This window comes from Sinocyclocheilus grahami, unplaced genomic scaffold, assembly GCF_001515645.1.
Source record: "Sinocyclocheilus grahami isolate Dianchi unplaced genomic scaffold, SAMN03320097.WGS_v1.1 scaffold324.1, whole genome shotgun sequence".
NCBI classification, from domain to species: domain Eukaryota; kingdom Metazoa; phylum Chordata; class Actinopteri; order Cypriniformes; family Cyprinidae; genus Sinocyclocheilus; species Sinocyclocheilus grahami.
Window position 1 is genome coordinate 1,242,528 of NW_015505503.1, and position 25,506 is coordinate 1,268,033.

At 37.6% G+C, this 25,506-nt stretch overlaps 1 protein-coding gene across 1 annotated transcript in view; it reads right to left on the reverse strand.

Moving 5' to 3' along the window:
* Window positions 1-21,057, reverse strand: part of itga6a (integrin, alpha 6a) — a 32,332-nt gene extending 11,275 nt beyond the window's left edge. Inside the window, exons 1-12 of the mRNA XM_016294830.1 lie at window positions 20,796-21,057; window positions 7,688-7,815; window positions 7,471-7,550; window positions 7,112-7,373; window positions 4,959-5,090; window positions 4,669-4,882; window positions 3,189-3,382; window positions 3,007-3,101; window positions 2,154-2,281; window positions 1,975-2,064; window positions 1,830-1,891; window positions 1,286-1,455 (exon numbers count right to left, since the gene is read on the reverse strand). Coding sequence (XP_016150316.1) covers window positions 1,286-1,455; window positions 1,830-1,891; window positions 1,975-2,064; window positions 2,154-2,281; window positions 3,007-3,101; window positions 3,189-3,382; window positions 4,669-4,882; window positions 4,959-5,090; window positions 7,112-7,373; window positions 7,471-7,550; window positions 7,688-7,815; window positions 20,796-20,977 — 1,737 coding nt within the window. The 5' untranslated portion in view covers window positions 20,978-21,057. The remainder of the gene's footprint in view (window positions 1-1,285; window positions 1,456-1,829; window positions 1,892-1,974; window positions 2,065-2,153; window positions 2,282-3,006; window positions 3,102-3,188; window positions 3,383-4,668; window positions 4,883-4,958; window positions 5,091-7,111; window positions 7,374-7,470; window positions 7,551-7,687; window positions 7,816-20,795) is intronic.
* Window positions 21,058-25,506: the final 4,449 nt, after the last annotated feature.

Consider the following 25,506-nt stretch of genomic DNA (forward strand, 5'->3'; position numbering starts at 1 on the left):
GAGCAACAATAATGTACAGTATGTGGAAAATAATGTGTTTTTTGAACCTTAAACCGCATAAAATCATTTCACTACACCAAATACACAAAATAATGTTCTTTTTAGCAACATCATGTGACCCCTTTAAAGTATAGGGTACAACGGGGCTAAAGGCGATTCAGAAAGGCGGGGCATAGAGGAGCAACAATAATGTACAGTATGTGGAAAATAATGTGTTTTTTGAACCTTAAACCGCATAAAATCATTTCACTACACCAAATACACAAAATAATGTTCTTTTTAGCAACATCATATGACCCCTTTAAAGTATAGGGTACAACGGGGCTAAAGGCGACTTTGATATTATTTGAATCTAAACCACTAGGTGGCACAAAAACGTGGTGTAGCACTTTCCAAAACATCCGCTTTTCAAGATGCACGTGCATATTTGTCTGATCCAAGTTGATTCTGCGCTTACTTGATATAATATTTGATGTTTTTTAAAATGTTGTAGATTGAAGTAGCAATTTAGAATCGCTAAAATTAATGCATATTTTCTGAGACAAAGGTCTTCTTAACAATTTTCAGTTTTGTTTAAGATAATTAAAGCAACAGTTTTTAAATAACGAAAGAATATGTAAAAGTATGGTATTTGGGGTAAAAAGCGCCCCTGCTGTTGGGGCTAAAGGCACACAGTAATTAACATGATAATTAATAGATGGCTGACTTTTCCATTTGTTGACATGACATGGTTAGATTCAGATGGTAAATATCATATACTATGTTGGGTATCCATATTAGAGATTTTGAGAGATATTAGAGATTGAGATTTTTAAACAAAATAAACAACTTGAATGATTTATTTTCACACAAAATATGTTGCTACATTAATGTTCAATACAAAAGTATATATATTTTTCTGCAATTATACATTTTAGGCGCAGTGAATAGCACATTTTTTCTTAAGGTGTGCCTTTAGCCCTGTTGTACCCTATTAAAATAGGAAACCAGTATTAATAATTGCAATAATATTTCACAATATTCCAGTTTTTTCTGATCAAATAAATGCAGCCTTGATGAGCATAAGAGTCTCCATTAAAAACATTAAAAATCTTACTGATCCCAAACTTTTGAAGGGCACTGTATGCAGAACTTTTCCAATCATTTAATCAGCTTAAACCTCACCCCTGTGAGCTCACGTTCATCTGTGTTTTCGACAATCAATCACAATCAGATGTGCATCACAATATGGAAGAAAAGGCCTGTCGCTACTTCTGTTTCATCACAACTTTAAAGCTTTATTTACTTGTAATCTGAGTTTGGTCTTGTAACAGGCTTTGTTGTTCTGTCCTCGTAGCTCCAGAGAGGCGGTCGACTGGAAGTCCTGATCCATCGTGCTCTTCTCCAGAAACACAACCCTAGATGGAAGACCCAGCTTCCTGCGGTACCCCTCTGCCTCAAGTGTACAGGAGACGGCTGGCAAACAAACAAACAAAACATTTAGAATATGTGAGCTTCAGACCTCAGAACAAACAAATGCTCTTATGTACTTCAGTGAACATCAAGCATGTAGTATCTTGTCTTCTGTGAGCATTAATAACACAGAATACATTTGGACTACATCTTAAGCACTGTTCACATTAAGAACAACTATAAAGATAACAATAACGATAACTATACTAGCATCCACACCAACGGATGACAGCATTCTGTTTATTATAAGCTTATGCTGCCATTATGTTGCCTGATGCTTAAAACCCTCATTCTCTTTAAAGTCAGGCATTTCAGACTAAAAAATAAATACAAAATTGTAATAGATAATGATTGTTTGTTAGCATAAACAGACTTACTGAGTTTAGGGTTGTAGGTGGAGGGCTTTGCTTTATATGAGAAACACGCTTCCACAGTCAGGCTAAAAAGGATGCAACATTAAACACCCATAAATATTAGAGTTCAAAACATCAAGCGTATTTATAAGTGATGTTAGCATCTCACCATATGCTGTTGCCACATGTTTTCTTCACCAAGTCAATCTCCTTTGGTGTCACCTTGATGTCTTTCTTGATGCTAATAACAGTTTTGGACCTGCACACGAGAGGGATGTTATATCATGCTATAGCATCTCAAAACACCTCCAGGTAATGACTTAGACATGAGAAGTGAGCTACCAGCACCTGTATATGAAAACTGTGTCAGAGAGCGAGCCCACGGCGAGATCAGGGTACGAGTTCTGATCCAGGTCCATGTTTCCAGCCAGAGAATAGCCAAACATCTTCATATTGTGCTGTTTACCCTCCAGTATCTACAAGATCATGTCAGAAGTATTAGTGTTTGTAGGCAAAGGTAAGGCTGTATTAAATGTTTAATGGCAAAGATTCACATACACACACACACACACATATGTGTTCAAATAGTTGTATCTCAGACAAATATTGTCCTATCCTAACAAAGCATGGAAAGATTATTAAAAAAAATAAAAATCTTAATTTACCCTTATGACTGGTTTTGTGGTCCAGGGTCACGTCACGTCACGTCACATCCTTCCATCCATCCATCCCTTCCATCCATCCATCCATCCCTTCCATCCATCCATCCATCCATCCATCCATCCCTCCCTCCCTCCGTCCGTCCGTCCGTCCGTCCATCCATCCATCCATCCATCCATCCATCCATCCATCTGTCTATCTATCTGTCTGTCTGTCTGTCTGTTCCCTCCCTCCCTCAACAGAAAGAGTACAAAGTTAAATCAGACAAAAGCAAAGTAGAATAAAAACGAAATTAGATATATAATGAAATATCTATCTAATGCATAAAACCAAGTAAGTATCTATTTTTTTCGCCAATGTTTCATGCTGAAAATGGAAAACCTTTTAAACCGGATAACATTGGAAAAGGAGTCTCTCATAGTGCCATTTATTCCTTTTAGATCCACCAATATTTGATCTAAGTAATTTCTCACTGATATGCTCCATTATATCTGCAGACAGAAGAGCAAACAGAGAGATAGACAGGTGGAGAGTGTCTAACCTGAGCTGGTGTGGTATTGATGCCGTCAGCAGATCCGTGGTAGATGTACACGCTACCAGACCCTGAGTCTGCATATGGAGCACCTACTGCAATATCTGAGATACAAACAGGAAGAATATTAAACTATCTGAAAGAAGTCATTATTTGGCATCCAAAACTAAAAACCAACTTCTGCATTCAACCTTCAAAAGAATCCAGATTGATGTCTCCAATGTTCTCCACAGCCAGTCCGAACATGGAGTCTTTCGTTCCATTCAGGCGAGTAGGAGCGACGTCCTTCCACCTTCCAGCCTTGTTGATGTAAACGTACACGGCTCCACCCACTTCCTCATCTCTCTGGAAGAACTGAGGAGCACCAACCACAACGTCCTGCCAGCTGGACAGACAACCAGCACAATCCAGCCACTCATTTTCAAGAGTTCCTTTATTTGCTACAGATCTTGTGTCACCAAGTGTTGGGAAGGTTACTTTGGAAATGTAATAGGTTACAGATTACAAGTTACCCTATCTAAAATGTAATCAGTAGTGTAACTATTTCAATTACTTTATTAATGTAACTGATTACATTTGATTACATTTCTAAATTTCAAATGAATTTTTTCAACTGTTAATCATTTTCATTATGTAAACCAGGCAGGGTTAACCTTACAATAGAACTCAGCACTGATTACTATCACTTCCGCAATCCTTTGAATTAAGATTATAATAATGTAATTGTAAAGCACAGCCACTGCAAAATCAGACTGACTTTGAAATCATTCTGAGGTTAAATCCAGATTTAAAACCATAACAAGAAATAGTTTAGTAGCACTCTTAAAAATAAAGGTGCTTCACGATGCCATAGAAGAACCTTTTTGTCTAAATGGTTCCATAAAGAACATTTAACATCTGAAGAACCTTTCTGTTTCACAAAAGCTTCTTTGTGGCGAAAAAAGGTTCTTCAGATTATAAAAAGGTAAGAAAGAGATGGTTCTTTAAAGAACCTTTGACTGAATGGTTCTTTGTGGAACCAAAAATGGTTCTTCTATGGCATCGCTTGAAGAACCGTTTGAAGCACCTTTATTTTTAAGAGTGTATGATACTGTTTCTATAATCAAATCTTTGCATAGCTACGACAGAAAACACTGGCATCTAACAATGCCTTGGAAAAAAAACTGTTAATCTTAAAAAAAATGTATATACATAAACCCAAATAGGAAATAAAACAGTTATCGAATAAGCATGTGTCCTATTCTGTGTCCTAATAAACTCCTGAAACATTGATGTCTCTTATATTAAGGCAGTCACTGCAATTTATAAAAGAAATCAATTCAATCTGTATGTATTAAATCAGATGTAACCCCCTTTGTAATCATTAGCATTTTCATAAGTAAATGTCATTTAATAACACATTTTTTCTCAGTAATTACATTTATTTTGGGTTGCACTTTATTTTAAGGTGTCCTTGTTACAGTGTAATTATATATTTAAGTACTGAGTAATATCAATTAACTGTATGTACTTACTATATGGTTAGGGTTGCTTGCATTATGCATAATTAATTGTTATTATAATAGTAAGTGCATGTAATATGTGTATCAAGGACACCTTAAAATAAAGCGTTACCTTATTTTGTAATTGCATAATTTAGTTACATGTAACTAGTTACTTCCCAACACTCACCCATCTCCATTCAGGTCCACCACAGCGACGTCATATCCAAAGGAGGATGCGAGTCCCGGTCCTTCCAGAACGTGTTCAGGTGTGAGAGTGGTGGACACTTCACCCTCCGTCCGCAGAAACACCACTGCACCGCTGTGATCGGCTCTCGGCGCTCCTGACACTATGATGAGTCTGCCTTTCTCTGTGATGCTGTGGCCGGAATCTAGAGAGAATCCTGTGCATGCGCGAGAGTCAGTGTCACAATGCAGTCGCTGGCCACAGCACACACAACACATGGTTCTCACACTCACCTAAGTAACTGTTGGCTGGTACTGGCACTAGATTTGGATCCAGGTGGTTTTCATCCCCGACCTCATAAGGGCCGTCATCAAACACGCCCATTTCCAGAAGAGTGTTGTTCTTCTGCTCCACACGCACTATACCTAGACAACAGAAGTGATGGGGTGAGCGCTAAACAACTAGATTATGCTGGTACAGGAAAACAAATGATCGAGTAATGGTTATTTGTGCAAAAAAGAAGTGTGGTTAATTGTTTTGAATGTGCACTTGTAGTGTACTTCAAACCTTTCAAGTATACAGTATATTTTAAAAATTGCATTTTTGGATGATATCTATACATATACACACACACACACATACAGTGGGTACGGAAAGTATTCAGACCCCCTAAATTTTTCACTCTTTGTTATATTGCAGCCATTTGCTAAAATCATTTAAGTTAATTTTTTTTCCTCATTAATGTACACACAGCACCCCATATTGACAGAAAAACACAGAATTGTTGACATTTTTGCAGATTTATTAAAAAAGAAAAACTGAAATATCACATGGTCCTAAGTATTCAGACCCTTTGCTGTGACACTCATATATTTAACTCAGGTGCTGTCCATTTCTTCTGATCATCCTTGAGATGGTTCTACACCTTCATTTCACCCCAGCTGTGTTTGATTATACTGATTGGACTTGATTAGGAAAGCCACACACCTTGAGGAAAAAAAATTAACTTAAATGATTTTAGCAAATGGCTGCAATATAACAAAGAGTGAAAAATTTAAGGAGGTCTGAATACTTTCCGTACCCACTGTATATATAAAAGTAAATAAAAGGCCACTAAAGAGAGCACACTTTCATGACTGCTTCTTCACACACTTAAGTACACTTTTGAAAAGTGTCAAATTAAAAGTTTTACTTTAAAGTACGTTTCAAATCATTATGTTAAACAATCTTTTGTCATGCTTCAAAGAAGTAAACTTATTTTGATGTTACACTAAAATGCATGTTGCGTTCTTGATCGTAATTTTAATTACATTAATATTATATTTGTATTTTTGCTTAATTGAAGCTTTATCATGAGACATGTTTAATTATGAATATATTTAAAAACATGACATACAGTTTTAAATAGAAACTACATTAAGTACATTTTTGTTTACCACAAATGCTTGTCAGTACATTCAGCAGTACACTTTAAACATATGTCAAAGACAAAAGAAGTAATTATGAAATTACATTTAACGATGAGTATAAGTCCTACTTAAGTGTCAAAGAGCAATATAAATTTAAACTATAATACATTTTAATTTCATTGCAATTAACACAATTAAGTGTCTGAAAACATTACATCCAATTTGCACTTAAGTATATTCTTTTAAAGTATATGTATATTAAGTATATAATTTCTGTAGTACTTTTTAAAAATGATGTACTTTTTTTCCACAAGGGAATGCAATTGTGTGAATTAAGAATATAGTGAATAAGAGATGTCGCAGTGCTCCTCCTCACCAGTGGGGGGTCACCATACATATAAAACACGGAAGTAAAAACACTGGCTATTTTTATGGATCAGTCCACCATCATAATAAATAAATGATAGCATTATGAGGTGTCTATGCGGTAAGACCTTGCCAAAGGTCAAAACAGTGACCTGTGAGTCACTTCTGCTCTGGTCTCAGCCATCTCACACATATTCTGCTTCATTTGATGAGTTTTCTGTTAAATAGCCTGTACCTTTTAACTTTCCGATGGACAGAAGTTGTGATTATAAAGTCAAAGCATATTTTCTGCTAAATTTGAGTGTTTCGGAATGAACCAGTCTGGCCACATGACATAACTTTTGCTCTTCTACACCTCACAGTTACCACAGAATCGTATCCAATAAGTGTGTATGTGTCTCTCTCTCTCCGTGCGTGTGTGTAATATTTTTCACATCAAGATAGCCTGTACCTTTTAACTTTCCGATGGACAGAAGTTGTGATTATAAAGTCAAAGCATATTTTCTGCTAAATTTGAGTGTTTCGGAATGAACCAGTCTGGTCACATGACATAACTTTTGCTCTTCTACACCTCACAGTTACCACAGAATCGTATCCAATAAGTGTGTATGTGTCTCGCTCTCTCTCTCCGTGCGTGTGTGTAATATTTTTCACATCAAAAGTCTTTCTACCTTTCCAGTTGTATGCCCCTGGTGCTCCAAAGATGACATAATGGTAGTCTTTAGTGAAGGTGGCAGCCAAGCCCTGCTGACAGACCCCAAATCTCTCATGACCCCTGGTGCGACCGTCACAGAATTTCCAGTTCCCTCCATCCTCGTCTGATTGGCTGTCGATGCTCAGGTCCTGGCTGAGCATGTAGCAGCGTCCCGTGATGTCACGCGCCTCTTGGGGGGTGTTGGGGAACAACAGGCGCTGGTAGCGATGGGCACATGTCTGAGACACAAAGAGAGACGCTAGTTCTGCGCTGATATTGACATTGTGTGATAAATAATAAATCAGTTAATGGTTGGTAACTATGTTCTTGACGTACCACAATCTTGCCTCCAGGTCCTTGACTCTGAACAGTTACACCCATCCACTGGTTCTCCTTATTCTCCACACGAGCATCGACTGTGAGAGTCACCATGAACAGAAACCAAGTCGTGATTAAGCATTGAAACCAATGAAACAACAAAACAGCAGTCAGTAGGCATCTACCGTACATGCCTGAATTGATATATTGTTAAATCTCTGGTTTTTCTGCGCACCATCATTGTCAAAGTCCACTCGAGCGCAGTCGTCGGGATGGGTGGTGATGTCACAGCTGTACAGCCCACCCGTGATGTTTGCTCCCTGATTGGATAAAGCCCTGGCTTTGGGAGCACCGATCAACAATCTGTGCGAAGAAATGAACAAAAAATAAATTAATCACTTTTTTTTTTCCAGTAACTTCCAACAACGGCCATTTTTTAACCAGCAATGCATGCATCCTGTGTTGATAAAGGCAATCCCAGAATTCACTGTGACAAGCTCAGTAAAAAATATTGACAGCACCCATAAAATACTCCATATTACTAAATGAGACACATCATGTTGATACTACACATATTCTAATATCACAAATAATCCAGTGCCAGTTACTCTCTGGTTGACCTTCCAACATGATGGCGGTATTGCACTTTGCTGGTTGCCAGTCATCATAAAACAAAACTAACTAACTACTTAAATGAATAAATAAAGGGGAAGAAGAAGCAGTGTGTAGCTACTACTGCCGTGCAAAATTACCAAACTTCAAATTTGGAACGCAGTGAAATTCACGTGAGCTTGTGCTTTTGCTCCAGCATTTGCATGAATGGAAGTCAATGGAAAGGTGTAGTATGACCACCTGCTTTAGTTGAGTCTCTCGCACATCACAAGCACTATTTGCTACGGCACTATTTGGAACAGATAGGAGGACAAAACGCAAGAAAAAGCTTGTAATTATGACGTAATTATCAGTCCTTCATAAATGAGACTGGTGCTTGATGAAGAGGATCTGACAGATTATTTCATCAGCATGTGTCTTCCTGTTTCTAACACCCATCAGCCAGCTGCACCAAATCAATTATTTACAGACACACACACTGCTGTCATCACACCAGAACAAAAGACACACATAGGTGTAGATTTGAGGAGAAACCCCAATCATGTGAAAAGTATTTAAAGGAACACTCCACTATTTTTGAAAATAGGCTCATTGTCCAACTCCCCTAGAGTTAAACAGTTGAGTTTTATCGTTTTCGAATCCATTCAGCCGATCTCCGGGTCTGGCGGTAGCACTTTTAGCTTAGCTTAGCATAGATCATTGAATCTGATTAGACCGTTAGCATCTCGCTCAAAAATGACAAAAGAGTTTCGATATTTTTCCTATTTAAAACTTGACTCTTCTGACAGAAAATGAAAAGTTGTGATTTTCTAGGCCGATATGGCTAGGAACTATACTCTCATTCCGGCGTAATAATCAAGGAACTTTGCTGCCGTACCATGAGTGCAGTGCCTGAAAATAGTCCCCAGCTAGGTAACTTCCAATAAGCCTATTTTCATTTCAACTTTTCATTTTCCGTCGGTCTTTGTACACGATGTAACTACAGAAGAGTCCAGTTTTAAATAGGAAACATATCGAAACTCTTTGGCCATTTTTGAGCGAGATGCTAACGGTCTAATCAGATTCAATGATCTATGCTAAGCTACAGCTAAAAGTGCTACCGCCAGACCCGGAGATCGGCTGAATGGATTAGAAAACGGTAAAACTCAACGGTTTAACTCTAGAGGAGTCGGAAAATGAGCCTTTTTCAAAAATAGTGGAGTGTTCCTTTAATAGGAGATGCTGATAAATGAAGCAATGACCACTACAGGGTTTCTGAGATCTCATGAGTCTGTAGTCTGAAGTGAGTCTGAAGTGATGTTGCATTTTTAATGACTGCTTATCAAAGCATAAATAGTGCATGTGCAGTCTGAAGAGAGAGAAAAAACTGGATATACATGAAATCAATAACTGGCTTTCCCAAAAATCTGCAGTCTCACACTACATAAAATAAACCTCAGACTTATGACCATATAGCCATCTGCTGAGAAACCAATCCCTTTTTCCACAATTCATTCCAGACACACCTTTCCTAAGAGAAGGAAAATTCTTTCACTGCCTACTACCACGACTATAGTGGTTTGATTTTTTTTCAAAGAATTCTCTTGTTTTGTTTTTTTATTTACTAGACATAACTGAGCACTGAGGCACACAGTGGCAGTCTGCGTAACTTCACTTTACACACAGCGGTGCAGAACAGCTGGCTCAGCAACTGTTATTCTGATGAAACGTTTCCAGCACATTCGTCTTATTTGACTAATTTGACCCTTATGAATCAACTATTCTGGGCACTTCAGTGAATAGAAAAAAATACATGACAAACTTGGCTCTGTCAGACTCACAGTCAACACAGGGAACATATTGTAAGACTAACCAAGAAAAAAAATGTGGGCAACAATTTTTTTCCAGGCAGGAATCAGTTTAGTGGTTAATTTCTTGCTTGTTTGGTGACACGTTCAAAGTGAAATGTCCAGTGAACAACATTTTATTACATTGGTTGCTGTTTGTATCTTGGTAGTTCAAAAATTAAATGTCCTCCGAGTGGCGCTAAATTGCTTCCATAAGTCTATGAGATCTTTTATCCTGACTTGTGTGTTACAGGACTATGCAAGTGCTTTCATCACAAGTGCAGTGCTGTACCAGGTGAGCTACCGAGCAAGTTTACTACACCAGAAAAGCCATATATATATATATGGAGCTGGTTAATTGATGTTCATGTAAAAATAGGGTGACCAGACGTCCCTGTTTTCTGAGGAGAGTCCTGGTTTTTGGTGTCCTGTCCCCGGAAATGTCCTGTTTTACAGCACGTTCAAAACAACCTGCAACTACACTTTAAAAAGCACAACCAATAGAGTTCGGCAATCGTGTAGTGATTATTCTCACCAGCAGAGAGAGCTGCGAGCTACACAGATCATTCGGTCGCGCACTGCTTCTTTAGCCACGAAGAACCGAACCGGGACTAGAGCAGAGCACTATTATCATCAATTATCAAAAGAGACACCGTTATCGGTTTCAAGGTAGTCATGTACTAGCGATTCATGTTAAAGTAATACTGTTTGCATGTACCTTAACGATCCATTTCCAAAAGCTTAAATGTAAATTATCATCTGAAAAGTAATTACTGTACTCGCAGTTTGTGAAAATGTGAAATAGAGTTAGAAAATGTTAAAAATATTTGATAAATTGTTTTATTTATCATATGTTCTCATATTTATTGTTTTATTTTTGTACTGTTTTTGTAAAGTCATAATGTAATACTGTTTTGATCTGTTTGCTATTTGCAATAGTTATTTACTATTTTTCATAGTGTGAATTTTGGTGAATTTTCTAAAAAACTAGGGCCAGTTTAATCCTAAAACATCATTATAATTATTCATTACAATATTAGTATATTAAAAAAAAATACATATATTGTCCCTGTTTTTTAATTAATTTATTTTTATTTTTTGTAGATAATCTGTGAGATTTCAATGATATTTTGACCACTGAAATAGGAAATGTCCCCGTTTTTCATTTCAGAAATCTGCTCACTTAATGTATTTATTTAATGCACTTAATGCATTAGATAAAAAATCTTGCACTAAAAAAGTTTTGAGATAATAACATTGTATTGTGCCAGAAACTGCAACACAGGAATAAAAGTTTTTATGCGTTTTACTGCCACTAGTGTTCATTTCAACTAGAAACTGCAGTGATTTGTATGAACAGGTAAATTTTTTCGAGTTTTGCAAAAAATTTTTGGTAGAGGCACATTTATCAATGAGGCTATGTTGCATAAATGAACATAAAATATTGAGTAAATAAATTATTTTGTTAGCTTAGGCCCATGTAGAGCTTACTTGTAAGCCTTACTATGATAAAACATTACAGCAAATGGAGTCCATTCCCACGAAGATGGGGGCAGGTGGACAGTAATGTTTGGAAAGCCCCAGGACCACAGCACCTCTCAATCATGGTTGGGAAATTCAACACATATCTGATGGACAACACTAGGAATGACATGCCAGCGCTGGAGTTTTAGTACTCAACACTATGCTCTCTCGATGGGAAACAGGCCAGCCATTATGGTGTTGAGAGGTTTCATCAGCATTTTCATCTGTGCACCCAGTGCCCCTTAATCTACTTCCCATGAGTCTATTCAGATCAGCATGTAGGCCGGCTGTGGGAACACAGGAGACCCCCAGTGGCTTATATACTGAGACACTCGACCATACAGACGAATTAAATGTTTCCTTGTAATCACAGGATAATAGGCATTGTCACTCATATTTTTCTATTATGAATGTCCAAAACCACCCGTGAGAATTAAGATGAAAAACTTGAGATGAAAACTCAAATAAAACTGTGGTTTTACCCACCAGCAGTGTAACGCATTACAAATAGCGCGAGTTACCTAATCAGATTACTTTTCAAGTAAATAGTAAAGTAACACATTACTTTTTAATTTACAAGAAAACATCTTACCTTTTCAAATAAAAGTAACCCTTGTCCTCTCTACAATAAACATTTGAATTTACATTTCCTTCAGCCTGTGGCTTATTCTTTTCAGTTTTGGTGTTAAAAGGCTTTTTACATTTGCCAAAATGCAAAAGAAATGTGAAAGTAACGTAACATATTACTTTGCAACTAAATAACATGATTGGTAACTTTTTAGGGAGTGCAATATGTAATGCATTACTTTTAAAAGTAACTTTCCAACATGCCCACCATCACGTAAAAAAGAAATGACTGAAAAAAATGGCACAAGTGGTACACTTAATGTAGACTTGAGTCTTGTGGCCTTCATTCATGCGCATCCATGAAGATGATGCAGGTTGTCCTATACACTATTTTATCTTTAAAATGTGTGTTTGTCAATTATGGTTTTACAGGAGTAAAAAAAAAAAGTACAGGAACTTGCTACTGCCAATGCATATGGCGATACAGTGCCATGAGTATTTAAGACATGCTGCTGCTGCACAAATAGCATATAAAATAACCCTGTAGCAGATCTATACAGGTGGAGCTGGGGAAGGTGGAGGGTTTCAGAGAACTCTGAAAGCACGCTGCAGGAATCTCAAGTGGATGCTAGCCAGCCATATAAATGCAAGGCAGTAAGCTCATTGGCTGCATATGCAGCATGAACCAATCCGCTTGTGCCAAGTCGTTTAACTCTCTGAATATCATCAGTTACGTTAACACCCCGTCAGAATGCGCCATCCAGAGTTTCATGACTGAACTATATATTTATTCTGGAAATGTATTTCCGGAAACTGTGGTAACCATGGTAAAATGGGATTTTGTAGGATTGTTCCTTTATTGTGTTTATGCTGGCTGAGGGAGTTAATGAAGTCAGCATGCTATTGTCATTGTGTATCTGTCTCTTAGTCTTCAAAACGACAGAAAGGGTTTATATAGCGCCTTGGGTGATTATAAAGTGTAAAGTGACGTGACATGTGGCCAAGTATGGTGACCCATACTCGGAATTAGTGCTCTGCATTTAACCCATCCAAAGTGCGCACACACACACAGCAGTGAACACACACACACACACACCGTGAACACACACCCAGCGCAGGGGGCAGGCATTTATGCTGCGGCGCCCGGGGAGCAGTTGGGGGTTCGGTGCCTTCCTCAAGGGCCCCTCAGTCATGGTACTGAAGGTGGGAGAGAGCGCTGTACATTCACTCCCCCCACCTACAATCCCTGCTGGTACGAGACTCGAACCCACAACCTTTGGGTTACGAGTCCGACTCTCTAACCCACGACTTCCTTATTAGACTGAACGACTAATGACTGAGACAAATCATTAAAGATGAATGTGGAGAATGTGGCTAGTCAACCTGACACTCCCTGTTTCCAACCAACATAAGACAGGACAAAAGATCTCACTAGAGAAATGATGGGAAAACTGCATTTAACTTAAAAAGCCACAGAATGTTGCCCGGTCTTATTTTCAGGCATGAAAGGCAATTTATTGCTCCGAGAAAAATTTGAGTTTGATTAGTCTAAGCATGTCACTGTTGACAGTAAGAGGGTTTATTTTAATCAGGGTCACCAAGTTTATAGTCTGACTGAGCAAAATTCCCTTACAAACAATGACTTCTCGATAGCTTTGTTTGAATGTCCAAAACGCATATCTATTATTATCTTTACACCATCATCTAAACAGGTTTATTTGTATAGAAAACAAATACTAATTCCAAATCTGCATTCTGCAAATCTGCAAAACATAAGCATTCGTTATTGTTTATTTTATTTTATTTTATTTTCCGAAGATGTAATTTGACTTAACTTCTGTCTTTGTGTATGAGTTAACACATATAGACAAACTGCAGCAGCTATAATTAACAAGAGTAAACTGACTGTGGTCATTGTGTGTGTTTTATTCTTTATACCCACAGCTAGTTGCAGCTGGTTGCAATCTGTCGCTCACACAGTTGCTTCACCTCTGCAGGAAAACTTTTTTTGCCACTAAACTTGCTCACACTCCAGTGTAAGGATGGAGAGTTTGACCAAAGTCCTTTATAGCAAGCACAGTACGAACAATTATATATCACAGTAATATTATATATTATAAAATGGACGTTCTTCCCAATTTACAGTATATATGAGTCCGGTCTCAAGAAAATGCGAATAAATAGTACGCCAAATAAAAACGAAAACTTGTGGTATTGCCAAAGTCCATTTTTGCGTATCAACACCACGAGTTTTAGTTTTTATTTGGCGTACTATTTATATGCACTTTCATGAGATCGGGTTGATATATATATATACAGTATATATATATATATATACAGTCAAACCAAAATTTATTCAGACACCTTCAACATGGTAATAACTCAAATTCGTCTTGATAATGTCAGATAACTTTGATAGAAAGGTATGTAATGAATTCGGTTGAAAGCTGTCATCTGTCAGCTGTTAAATTTAAGTACACAATTAGATAATACCAATTTCGGTCAACCAATTACCAAGCAATGCTTAATTTTCTTCTGTCTGTGGTGTAAAAAGTTTGCATTAGCAGTTAAAGAAAAAACATTTAAGCAAACTCATTAATAAATGAGTCAGTTTTGACATCAGTGTAAAAACAGATTGAAATGATTCAACTGAAAAAAATAAATAAATCATTTTTTAGAACCGTGTCATGGATATACTGCTGTAGAATCTCTACCAGCTGTCACATTTCTACAGTCTCACTGTAAATATATTCATCCCACCCACCATTATCCAGTGATTCAGCTAATACCTGTTTCAGATTGCTGCTTCATCACTGAAGGGGAGAAATGCCCAGACTCAGCTGTCTCTGCTCATCACTTTAGTCATGCAGACATTTCCATCTTTCCATTAGAAAATATACCACAGCCATAACCTTTCACTAATTCTCAAAGTGTTACACGCAGTCCGAAAGCATCCGTGCCAAAGCTGCAGCAGCTGCTTTGTGTCCCAAACACTGCTCATAGAGAGTTCACAATCACGAGCTGCGCAACTGTTTTACAAGTTTGTCTTTTTCAAAATGATCCAGCAGTGCAATCGCTGCAGTTGTCTGAGATGATCTACACTGACAAAGCTTGATTGTGCCATGCTTCTTTTGTTGGGTTTTGCGCTGTAGTGTGATGGGTGTGGTTAGTTAAATTGGATTGTTGTGAGATGTTACGTGTGTGCTGTATTATGTTGGGGTGTTTGTGTTCATGTTTGGGGTTTGATGTATTTGTTTTAGGTAGGGATTTGTACCAATGGGACAATTGTAACGTTAAAGGATGTCAAGCGTGACAACGCAATTGTGGATCCAAATTTGGGCTTTATTGGTAAACGTGGTCAGACAGGCAGGGTGCAGTATCAGCAAGCAGTAGTATCCAGTCAAAGACAAAAGAGTAATCTTCTTGAATGAATTCGTTCTTTTGAGCCGGTTCTCAGGAAGTAACCGGTCGAGTCGGTTCACAAATTGAACTGAATCGAACTTTAGTTCTGGGTTGATGACGCAGGACGCACAGCCGAAGTAGCACGTCCAACTAAAAAAGAACCGAATGAGCCGGTTTGCCGAGGATTACCGAAGATTCTGATGAGTGAGTTGACAACACTGTGCAAGCCTGAGGTGCGTACTGGAAATATGCTTATTATTACTTAATTTACTTAATTGACATTATTAATTGACATTCTATTAAAACCTGCAAAAACCTTTCTGTCAAGTGATGTAAATACATTTTACAAAAGTGTATTGTGCATGCATATTATATTTACAGTTGCTTAAGCGAAATCAAGGAGTTAATAAGACTGGTTTATTCATTCTTTATACTGTAGACATGTAGAACATATCCGCGTTTGTGCATCAATGTCTGTAATGTGTGCTGTAGTTGTGAAACATTTAGGAATCTTATCCAAGTTGTAGGCTAGGCAATATTGGTCAGTCAGTATCTGACAAAGTATCCGCGAATGAAACTGTGACCACAAACACCATTAACTTAAGTGAATTATATGGTAATAATCAGCAATATGCTTTCACACAAATAACTTTATTTTTTGAATGTTTCAATATGTGTTGACACAAATAACCTATTTGCATTTTTAATTGAAACAACATTGAACTGAGTTGTTAGAAAAGAAATGCGTAGAGACGTTATTGCTTGATGACGTCAGGAACCGATGAATCGGCTTTTTGAGCCGTTTCAATTAGTCGATCTGTCCGAAAAGAACCGGTTCGCGGAAATGAATCGGACTTTGCATCACTAACAGGCAGCAAAACAATAAAAAAAAAAACAGGTAAACAGTCCAAGACAACATCAACACAAAGGCAATGCAGGCAAGGCAAGGCAAGGTAACAATGGCAGAAAAACACAGAAACTAGAAAACGTTACAGGCTAACAACATACAAACAATACTCAGCAATGAGTGTGAGAAAATGTCCAACTTAAATAGTCCTCCTGATTGGAAACAGGTGTGGGTAATCAGTTCCTAGGCCGGGGTTATGGGAAATGGAGTCCGGAATGAGTGGAAAAGGTATGGGATGGAGTGCCCTCTTGAGGAGCTCATGGGCACTCCAGCTGGAGATCATGACGACTATTTTCAATTAATTGGTTAGGCAACAACTAACTAGTTGACTTAGGGCTGTGCAATAAATAGAAATGAAATCATGATATGGCTCAGTGCGATTACAACATCACAAGGGCTGTGATTTAATTAAATAAATATATGCACTGGGTGTTTCAGAGTGAAGCACTGTGTTCTTTCATTGTACAGCCCTACAAACAATCACAGCACACATGGATTTTTTAAATCGCATTTAAGTCACAATCACAAATTTTATCGCAATTAGATTTTTTCCTTAATTGTGCAGCCCTTCATTGAATAGTGAAATCATTATATATAACCTAGACCCAAATTTGTTCACCAAAGAATTAAACATTTATCCTTTGCTTTAGTCTGCCAGTAGGAAACCTCAGTTTACATTTCCAAATCCAATCATCAATTTTAATATTAATTGTAATAATCTAGTGTGATTTTTATATGCAGTCGACACCAGATGGAAATATGATCTCATGATCAAGTCCATCTGGGATTACATGAAGACACAGAAAAATGAGGGAGACAGATAAAACATTTCTCAATTGTTAACATCTGTCAAGATACTTGGCGAAATTTACCTTCAAATATTTTCTTGTGCTATTTTTGAACGCATGATATTTAATGCAATATTGGTACTGTGGTATCTTGCCTGATCTTTCACACCTATCTTGCACATGTTTGTGGTTGATGAAACACATCTGATGTGTGATCTAAGACAAGTGGAAAAATCACTTCTCATTGAAGTGTTTTTGTAAGTCAAAATTCAAACATGTTTACAAGTTAAGTCTGCATTTGGTTTTCCTAATTTTATATGTACAGTACATTGTCCCATTCTTGCATAGATTGCATAGATGCACTTGTCTTTCATCGAGAGACTAATTAGCATCCCATCATTTTATGCTACATATGTGTTTGCATTATGCAAAAATCACCTATTTTAAGGGCATAGCCTCATTGAACCAGCTTCAGTTTTAGCCCAACATTTTTATTTTGGTACAACCACAAATAAAAAGCAAACGCTTATTTTTATTAATCTGTAGAGTAGTGTAAACCATGAAACAGTTGTGTACTGTTGCAAAAATAAAAATCTCTTGGGCTACAAATCTGCACACACCTGAGGAGACCAACACATTCACACAACTAGGAGCCATCATTCTCACAAAAAGATAAGAAAGGAAGAAAAGGGGCCTCTAGCGATCCATCTCTCAAGTTACATGAGCACAGATGGCCTGGTGTACATATTCCCTGATTTCTCCTGTTCCAGTGTAAACAAATGCCAACCTGTTCATCCACCGCTCTGGATACTCACAGCATCAGAGATGTTTTTTTGTTCATTAGTTTTGTTTTTCGGAAATTGGCTTCCTTCTAATAGATTATAAGAGTAGATTGAGCACTGGTCGTTTTCACACCACAGGAAGCTGCATGAATGAGAGGAAGGAAGACCTTTCGTGTGGCTGCTTCAGCACTGACTAAGGGAAATGCAGTCATGCAGCACAAATGGGCTTTCAACACCCAGAGCCCACTGCGCTCAGCGCCACCAGACTTGAGCTCTGTTCACCCACTTACAGAACACTTACAGAACGAGGCACAGCTCAAACTGTTGTACGTTGCAAAAGATGTTGTCATAATAATAGTGGGATTCTCGTAATGGAAGCAATAAGACTGTCTGAAACATATCTCCTCCTCATTTCCTTTCCTTGGTAGACTCCTCTATGTACCTAAACTTAACCCCACAGAACTGATCCTCTTTAGGTGAAACATTAGGTCTCCACATTTAAGAAGAGACACACATGTGTGAATACACAAACAGAAATGCAACATATTGCTACAGCTGACTACTTCTTACAGTCTAACAACACTCTCAGTCTCACATGTGTAGAATTTTGATGGCTCCATAGAACCTTTCCATTCCACAAAAGGTTCTTTATAGTGGAAAAAGGTTCTTCAGATTATTAAAATGTCTTCATACTAAGAAAACAATGGTTCTTTTAAGAACTCAGATCACTGAAATGTTCTTTGAGGAACCCAAAATAATTCTCACTGGATATGGTTTAGACAAAACAGCACCAACTACAATTTTACTCCTTACCGTCTCATTACACTCTCAGTCTCACATGGGTATTAATGTGTAGTGATTTGAGAGGAACAATGCATGAAGTGTATCAGATACTGCTTTCACCCTGTAAATGACCTGTGTGAACCATTGTGCTGGTAGCAGCAGTCTGGCAAACACCCAAAGATCGAGCCCCAGCAGATACTGATTCACATACATTATTCACACAATCAACAAAATCCACACGAGATGAAAAGACCTAGACATACACATCAATAGGAAGGCAAACAGACAGAAAGTGCTACACATTTTCATGGCACCATAGATGCTGTAAACCGGTGTCTTTCACCACACACAAGAAAATGCACACTTGTTAATTTCACAACTGTTTAAACACACTCACAAATGAACAAACAGACACATACAGAAATGCCTGAGTGACCCCTCTCACACTCGGACTCTCAGTAAATCATTCAGCCTTTTCGTTTACTTGCTAATCTCAAATCTTTTTAACCGTGCAGAGAAATGGTCTCTGCAAGTATAGCATGTGATTTCTTCCATCTTAAGTTTTTTAATGTATTACTGGACTTACTGGACAGTTAAGGAGGACGATATTTAATGTTGAATAGCTCAAAGAAAACAACTATTTTACAAGGCGGCCGTGTTGTATGAATTTGTACAATGTGATTTGTACAGAAACGCACGAAAATAAATAAATAAGAATGAAAGTCCACTCCAAAACCATCAGTGGGTCGTAAGCAGATTGTGCACAAAAAAAAAAAGAAAACATGTATAAATGAAATGGTACAAATTCATATGAAGTAACCACCAAGTTGCCAATATGCAAAATCGCTACAAACTGAGTGTTGACTTGTCTTTACATTTCAAACTTGTCTAAAAAGGAGCCCTGAGATATTCTTTTAGTGCCCCATCATGATAGATGTTTTACAGCCTTAGACCATAGCATCCAAACATTAACTGAACTAAGAGGACAAGAGATCTGAGAGAAAGGTTTAAAGAACTTAAACTGAAAACCAAATGACCAACACTCTTAAAAATAAAGGTGCTTCACGATTCCATAGAAGAACCTTTTTGTCTAAATGGTTCCATAAAGAACCTTTAACATCTGAAGAACCTTTCTGTTTCACAAAAGGTCCTTTTTTTGGCAAAAGAAGGTTCTTCAGATTATAAAAAGGTAAGAAAGAGATGGTTCTTTAAAGAACCTTTGACTGAATGGTTCTTTGTGGCTTCTATGGCATCGCTTGAAGAACCTTTTGAAGCACCTTTATTTTTAAGAGTGAACCTGACTATTAAAAATAAAACAAAGTGTAAAGACAAGCTGGTATGCATAATAAACCTATATTATAAACGACTTCTGGCAGATACACTCTTAAACATAATGATTCTTTATTGGCATCAATGATTCCATGTGGAACCTTTAACATCCATGGACTCTTTCCATTCCACAAAAGGTTCTTTAGAATGGAAAAAAAAATCACTAAAATGTCTTCATACTAAGGAAAAAACTGGTTCTTTTAAGAAGTGCTCACGGAAACGTTCTTTGGGGAACCCAACATGGTTCTTCTATGGCACCACTAGATGTGATTTAGAAAAAACTGCACCAACTACAATTTTCAAAATAGGTGTTTGTAACTTTTTACAACTTTTTAAATCTCCAAATAACCATATAATCAACTCAAAAGCCAAAAAAAATGTATAATGTAGATTCGTTGCTTAATCTCAAATGCTGGAAATAACCACTGAAGATCATTTACTTTTAAGATCAGACTTTGTGATATTGCTCTTTGAATTCTTGCAGTGTGAAAGCCATTGTGACTTGTCGCATCACGTTGGGTATTGTTAAGTTGTCTGTAAGTAAGCAGCAGCAGCATGCCTTCCCCCACATGCCGCACTGATGCACTAATCACCATTCCGACATGCAATCACTAACATTCCACCATTCAGAAAGAGTGTATTTCTTTACGAACTGTTAGACTATTAAACGCATCGTTTCTTGTTCCTATAGAGGAGACAGAAGGAGCACAGGTGCAGGATGAACGGAAGGTCTGGAGCGCCTAAAGCGCGCATCTGATCAGACTCCCGATCACTCAATGATCTCGATTAACAGCAACGATATACAACATCTGATTCTACTCACATTCTTTTATCATACGGCTGGAGCTGCCGGTGCAAGGCGAGAGAGAATCCAAAGAGGCTGCCCGGTTGACCGTTCTTCCTAAGGACGTTTTGCGCGTCCAGGTTAAACGCACCTGTAGAAGCCCATAAGAGCATCGAAAAAATGCACAGGTTCAGAGAGAGCCCCTCCTCAAAGAGCCCCATTGCCTGTAATTAATGTGGTTGTATGAATATAGCCCTTGTTTTGCGGTAGTTCCCGCAGCACTGAGAGGACAGAAGCTGTAATCCGCACTGCACCGCGCTCAATAAGAGAGAGAGAGAGAGAGAGAGAAAGAGAGAGAGAGAGACCCGTCGCCCCTCCTCTCTCTCTCTCTCCTGTCCCCTCAGCGCTCAACATCACTATTGAGAGATCACCCGGTCTCACCCGGTCTCACCCGATCCACACGCGGCTGTGATTTATGAACACTGTGTCCTCAAGGTGCTTGAATTTATTGTCAATATAATATTCATATCAAATGTGTGCACTTACACATTCTCGGTATATTCATTTAGATCTCGAAAACCTAGTTAGGCTACATCTTAAGATAACTGAATTACAAAATTGCATTATGAAATTAAAAATATAATAATGCATGCATATAATTATTATTATTTTTTTAAATGTGTATAATATGGTCTCTGGAATACCTGAGGCCAGTTGCATAAGAAGTGTCTTAAAAACTTGCATTAACAAGTCTGACCAACTAACAGTTATTAAGGCAAGGGGTTCAACTTATACCAATGTATGTTTTTATATAATCCAATTAAAATATATGACCAGTCTTTCAAAAAAATAGATGATTAACTTGTAGGACTAGTCTAAATCTTATATGCAGCAGTCACCATATAGATCTTGAGTGACCCTTTTCCACATGACTCGCTTGTGCACTTGTGGCCTTGCGGACTTGCAGTGGTCACTTGTGTGTGAAGAAGTCCTCTATAGGGTGTTCCTTTTGTCATTTTAGTTTTTAGAGGGTGCTCCTGAACATCATCCTCAGTGTGCCGTTCTCTCAAGCCCAAGCTGAAGCAGAATCTCTAATTGATAGTCAAAGCGGCATTACATCACTAAAGCTTAAAGTTGGAGGAAGATCGAAAAGGCTTTGGAGTGGGGCCTATTTGCCATTATGCCACGAAAGTGTGGACTTGGAAGAGGACTACAAGGCCTAAAGCTACCATTTGGGACAGGGCCAGTTTATTACATCGGCATGCAAAATCATCAGTATGGTGTTTTTCATGACTTAAATCTGTAAAATCTGCACTCCTGAATCCTAAAGTTTAAGATTTTGATTGGTCTTAAAACAAAATGAAAGAAGATTATAATTGAATTATAAAATAATGAAAAACTTCAGCAAAAAGATGTGTAGGTAGGCATTACTGTGCATAGGCTACACAACCATCTTTCTTTAATCTGTTAAGTAAGATCTAAGCCATTTCTCTGATGGAAATAAAGTTGCTGGAGAAAAAGGAGTACTCTCTGACAGCGATGCAACAACCTTAAAATGTAATCAGTTAAAACCAATGAATCCGTTCACTACGCGACTGCATGGTGTGCATGCGTCGACAGGCTAATGAGAGCATTCTCGGTTTGTTGCGTTGAGTTGTTCACTGCAGCAGGCTGTTAGTCTACTGCATCTGAATGAGGTTTAGATTTGAGGAAACGCATAACATTGATATGTGCTTGTGTCAGGCCGAGAGAAGCATTGATCCCGTGCTGTTCATATGAACGGTCAGTCGATGAAGTGTGATCCTGATAACACACAGCTGATGGTCAAGAACCGTGACATTAGTGACATACACTGGGCAGTTCAAAAATACATGTTTTTTGTTTGGTTGTTTGTTAAATGAATGCAAAATGCAACTTTAATAACCTATATCCAATTGCAATAAAATATTGGATAAATAATTAACATATTATAATTAACCTAACACTTAAAAAAATGTGCATATACACAACAGGTCTTTTTAAAAAAAAGTAATTAATATTTTTATTGAGCAGGGATACATTAAATTGAACAAAATGACAGTAAAGATTTTAAAATAAAATATTCTATTTCAAATAAATGCTTTTTTAATTAACTTTGTTTTCTTTAAAGGATACTGAAAAACTAATATACATGATTCCCACAAAAATATGAAGCAGCACAACTGTTTTCAACATTGATAATAATCAGAAATGTTTCTTGAGCAGCAAATCAGCGTATTAGAATGATTTCTGAAGATCATGTGACACTGAAGACTGGAGTAATGATGCTGAAAATTCAGCTTTGATCACAGCAATAAATTACATTTTAACATATTCACATAGAAAACAGTTATTTTCAATTGTAATAAAATTTCACATAGGCTACTGTTTTTATGGTATTTTTGATCAAATAAATGCAGCTTTGGTTGGTAAACCATTATGGATGCAGCATGTAATTGAAAAAAATGCCATTCAATCCGCCAAATTAGCTTTTTATCTGTAAACATATTGGCAGGGAGTACATACTAAATTAATAATTGTTTCAATGTATTTGCTTGTCCACCACTAAAATCCCATTAGTCTGTGATGCTACACTTAACCTGTGCAGATTAGAATATTTTTATTTGGAAAAACTTTTCCTGGAAATGAAACAACATGAGATCACACACACACACACACACACACGCACGCACGCACGCACGCACACACACACACACACACACACACACACAGACCGAACGCAGTCATCAGTTCTCATCTGGGCTGGTGCATAAAGTGCATCATCATCATCATTTTACCACAAAGAGTATTACCGTAAATGGTCTCTTTCAGGAAATTAATAACCGTCATCCATGACAGAAAAACAATGGCTTCACCTCTGCTGATCAATATGTTAGGATCCTCCTGTGGTTAAGACATGTGGTTTGCTGGACGATGGAAGAGTTCAAGTGTTGCCTGTGTGATCCTCTTTGCATTCACCCTTTTGCTACAATATACTGGCGATCTCTGAGCTGCAGGAATATGGAATGTAAATATCAGAATCATTTATTAGCCATTTGTAAAATAATGATCAAAGCCAAAACCGTCAGAATAGAAAGGGTGTGAATTCTGATCAGTTATGTTAAGGGTGGAAGGATTTTGCATCCTTCCTGTTCTCAGATCATGACATTTTTGTGCCTTGGCATGACCTTAAAGTGGGAAAAACTATTCGCTGCCAGCCCGTATCTGTCTGAAACACACTGCTTTAAAGGAACACTCCACTATTTTTGAGCCTATTTTCAAAAAATAGTGGAGTGTTCCTTTAAGGAATGCCAAATGATCTAATGCCTCACAGCAGAAAAAGAGAAAGTCATGCAGATGAAAGTCATAGCAGAGTAATCTAAGTCTTGAGCGGCAGGGCGACTCATCAGCACACACTCTGGTCTGAGAGCTCAGGAAGCAGGACGAATGTGAATGGCACTGGTGTGTGAGCACCGCTGATTCACTGCATGGCCACTTACAGTCTCTCAACATGACAAAAGACTGGAGACCACCAGTGTGACCTCTGCAGAGAATTTGACCCTGCCTGTAGGTGTGGCGGGATCATCAATGCATTGTGCATTATGAACTTGGTACAGCAAACACGGTGCATTCACAACAGATCAGAATCAGAAGGTTTGTTTTCTATGTTGGCCTATCTTTCTTGATAGTATCAAATAATGCTTAATGCACAAGAACGGTTGGTAGGCCTTCATGTGAACACAAAATGTCCATAATCACTAATTGCATCTTTCAAAAGAGGATTAGACATTATTTATGATGATCTACATTAAACTTCAACTTTAACTTGGAGACAATTATTAAAGACACATGATAGTTGATTTGTTAACCAATGCTGTGTGAGGCCATTGGGGACATTGTGTGATTTTTTACAATTGAAATATGAAGTTTAATGTCAAACAGTTTAATGATAAACACCCTAGTAAAAAAGTAATATACTTAAAAGACTTTTATTTCATACTACAGTTTTTTTCAACTGCGTACACACACAATCTTTACTTGTTACACAATTTCTGAAAGCTGACACTCGAACACTTGAAAACAGTTCCCGGCCTTTGACTCTTTTTGCAAAACACAACACAATTCTCTATGTAACATACAAAAATCAAACAGCAATTAATATTACGACAAAGGTGTTTGCAAATGTTTGCTTTGAATGTTTTGAATGCGGTGCTTCATTTTGCAAGAGATGTGAGGCATTTTGCATTTAGTGTGTGCAATTCATGGATTTGTGTGTAAAGCTTTGGAAAAAAAACAAGAGGCAAAGTTTTTGAAAGTGTGTGTAAGCAGTTGAAAAAAAACTGTCATTATAGCACATATTTTATAGTACATATTTACTGACATATCACTTGAGACTTACTGATGTAAAAATTATAATTAAACTTTGTTTGGAGTACTACTTGTGCACAATGCACATTTCTTAACATTAAGCCTAAAATGTGCTTTAATGTCACTGTTGATGAGGATGGAATGATCTTTGAATAATATCAGTCTTTAATTGCAAGATATTTAAAGTGTATCTGAAGTATCCTTGCAATAGCTCCACTTACGTATATATACTGTACTTCAGCATATCTTTAGTTGGACTTCAGCACTATTTTCACACAATTAAAGTGCATTAAGCACAAAATTAGTTGTTCCAATTTAGCAGACTTTAAGTATATCTGTTTAGTATACTAAAAGTACAGTTGCA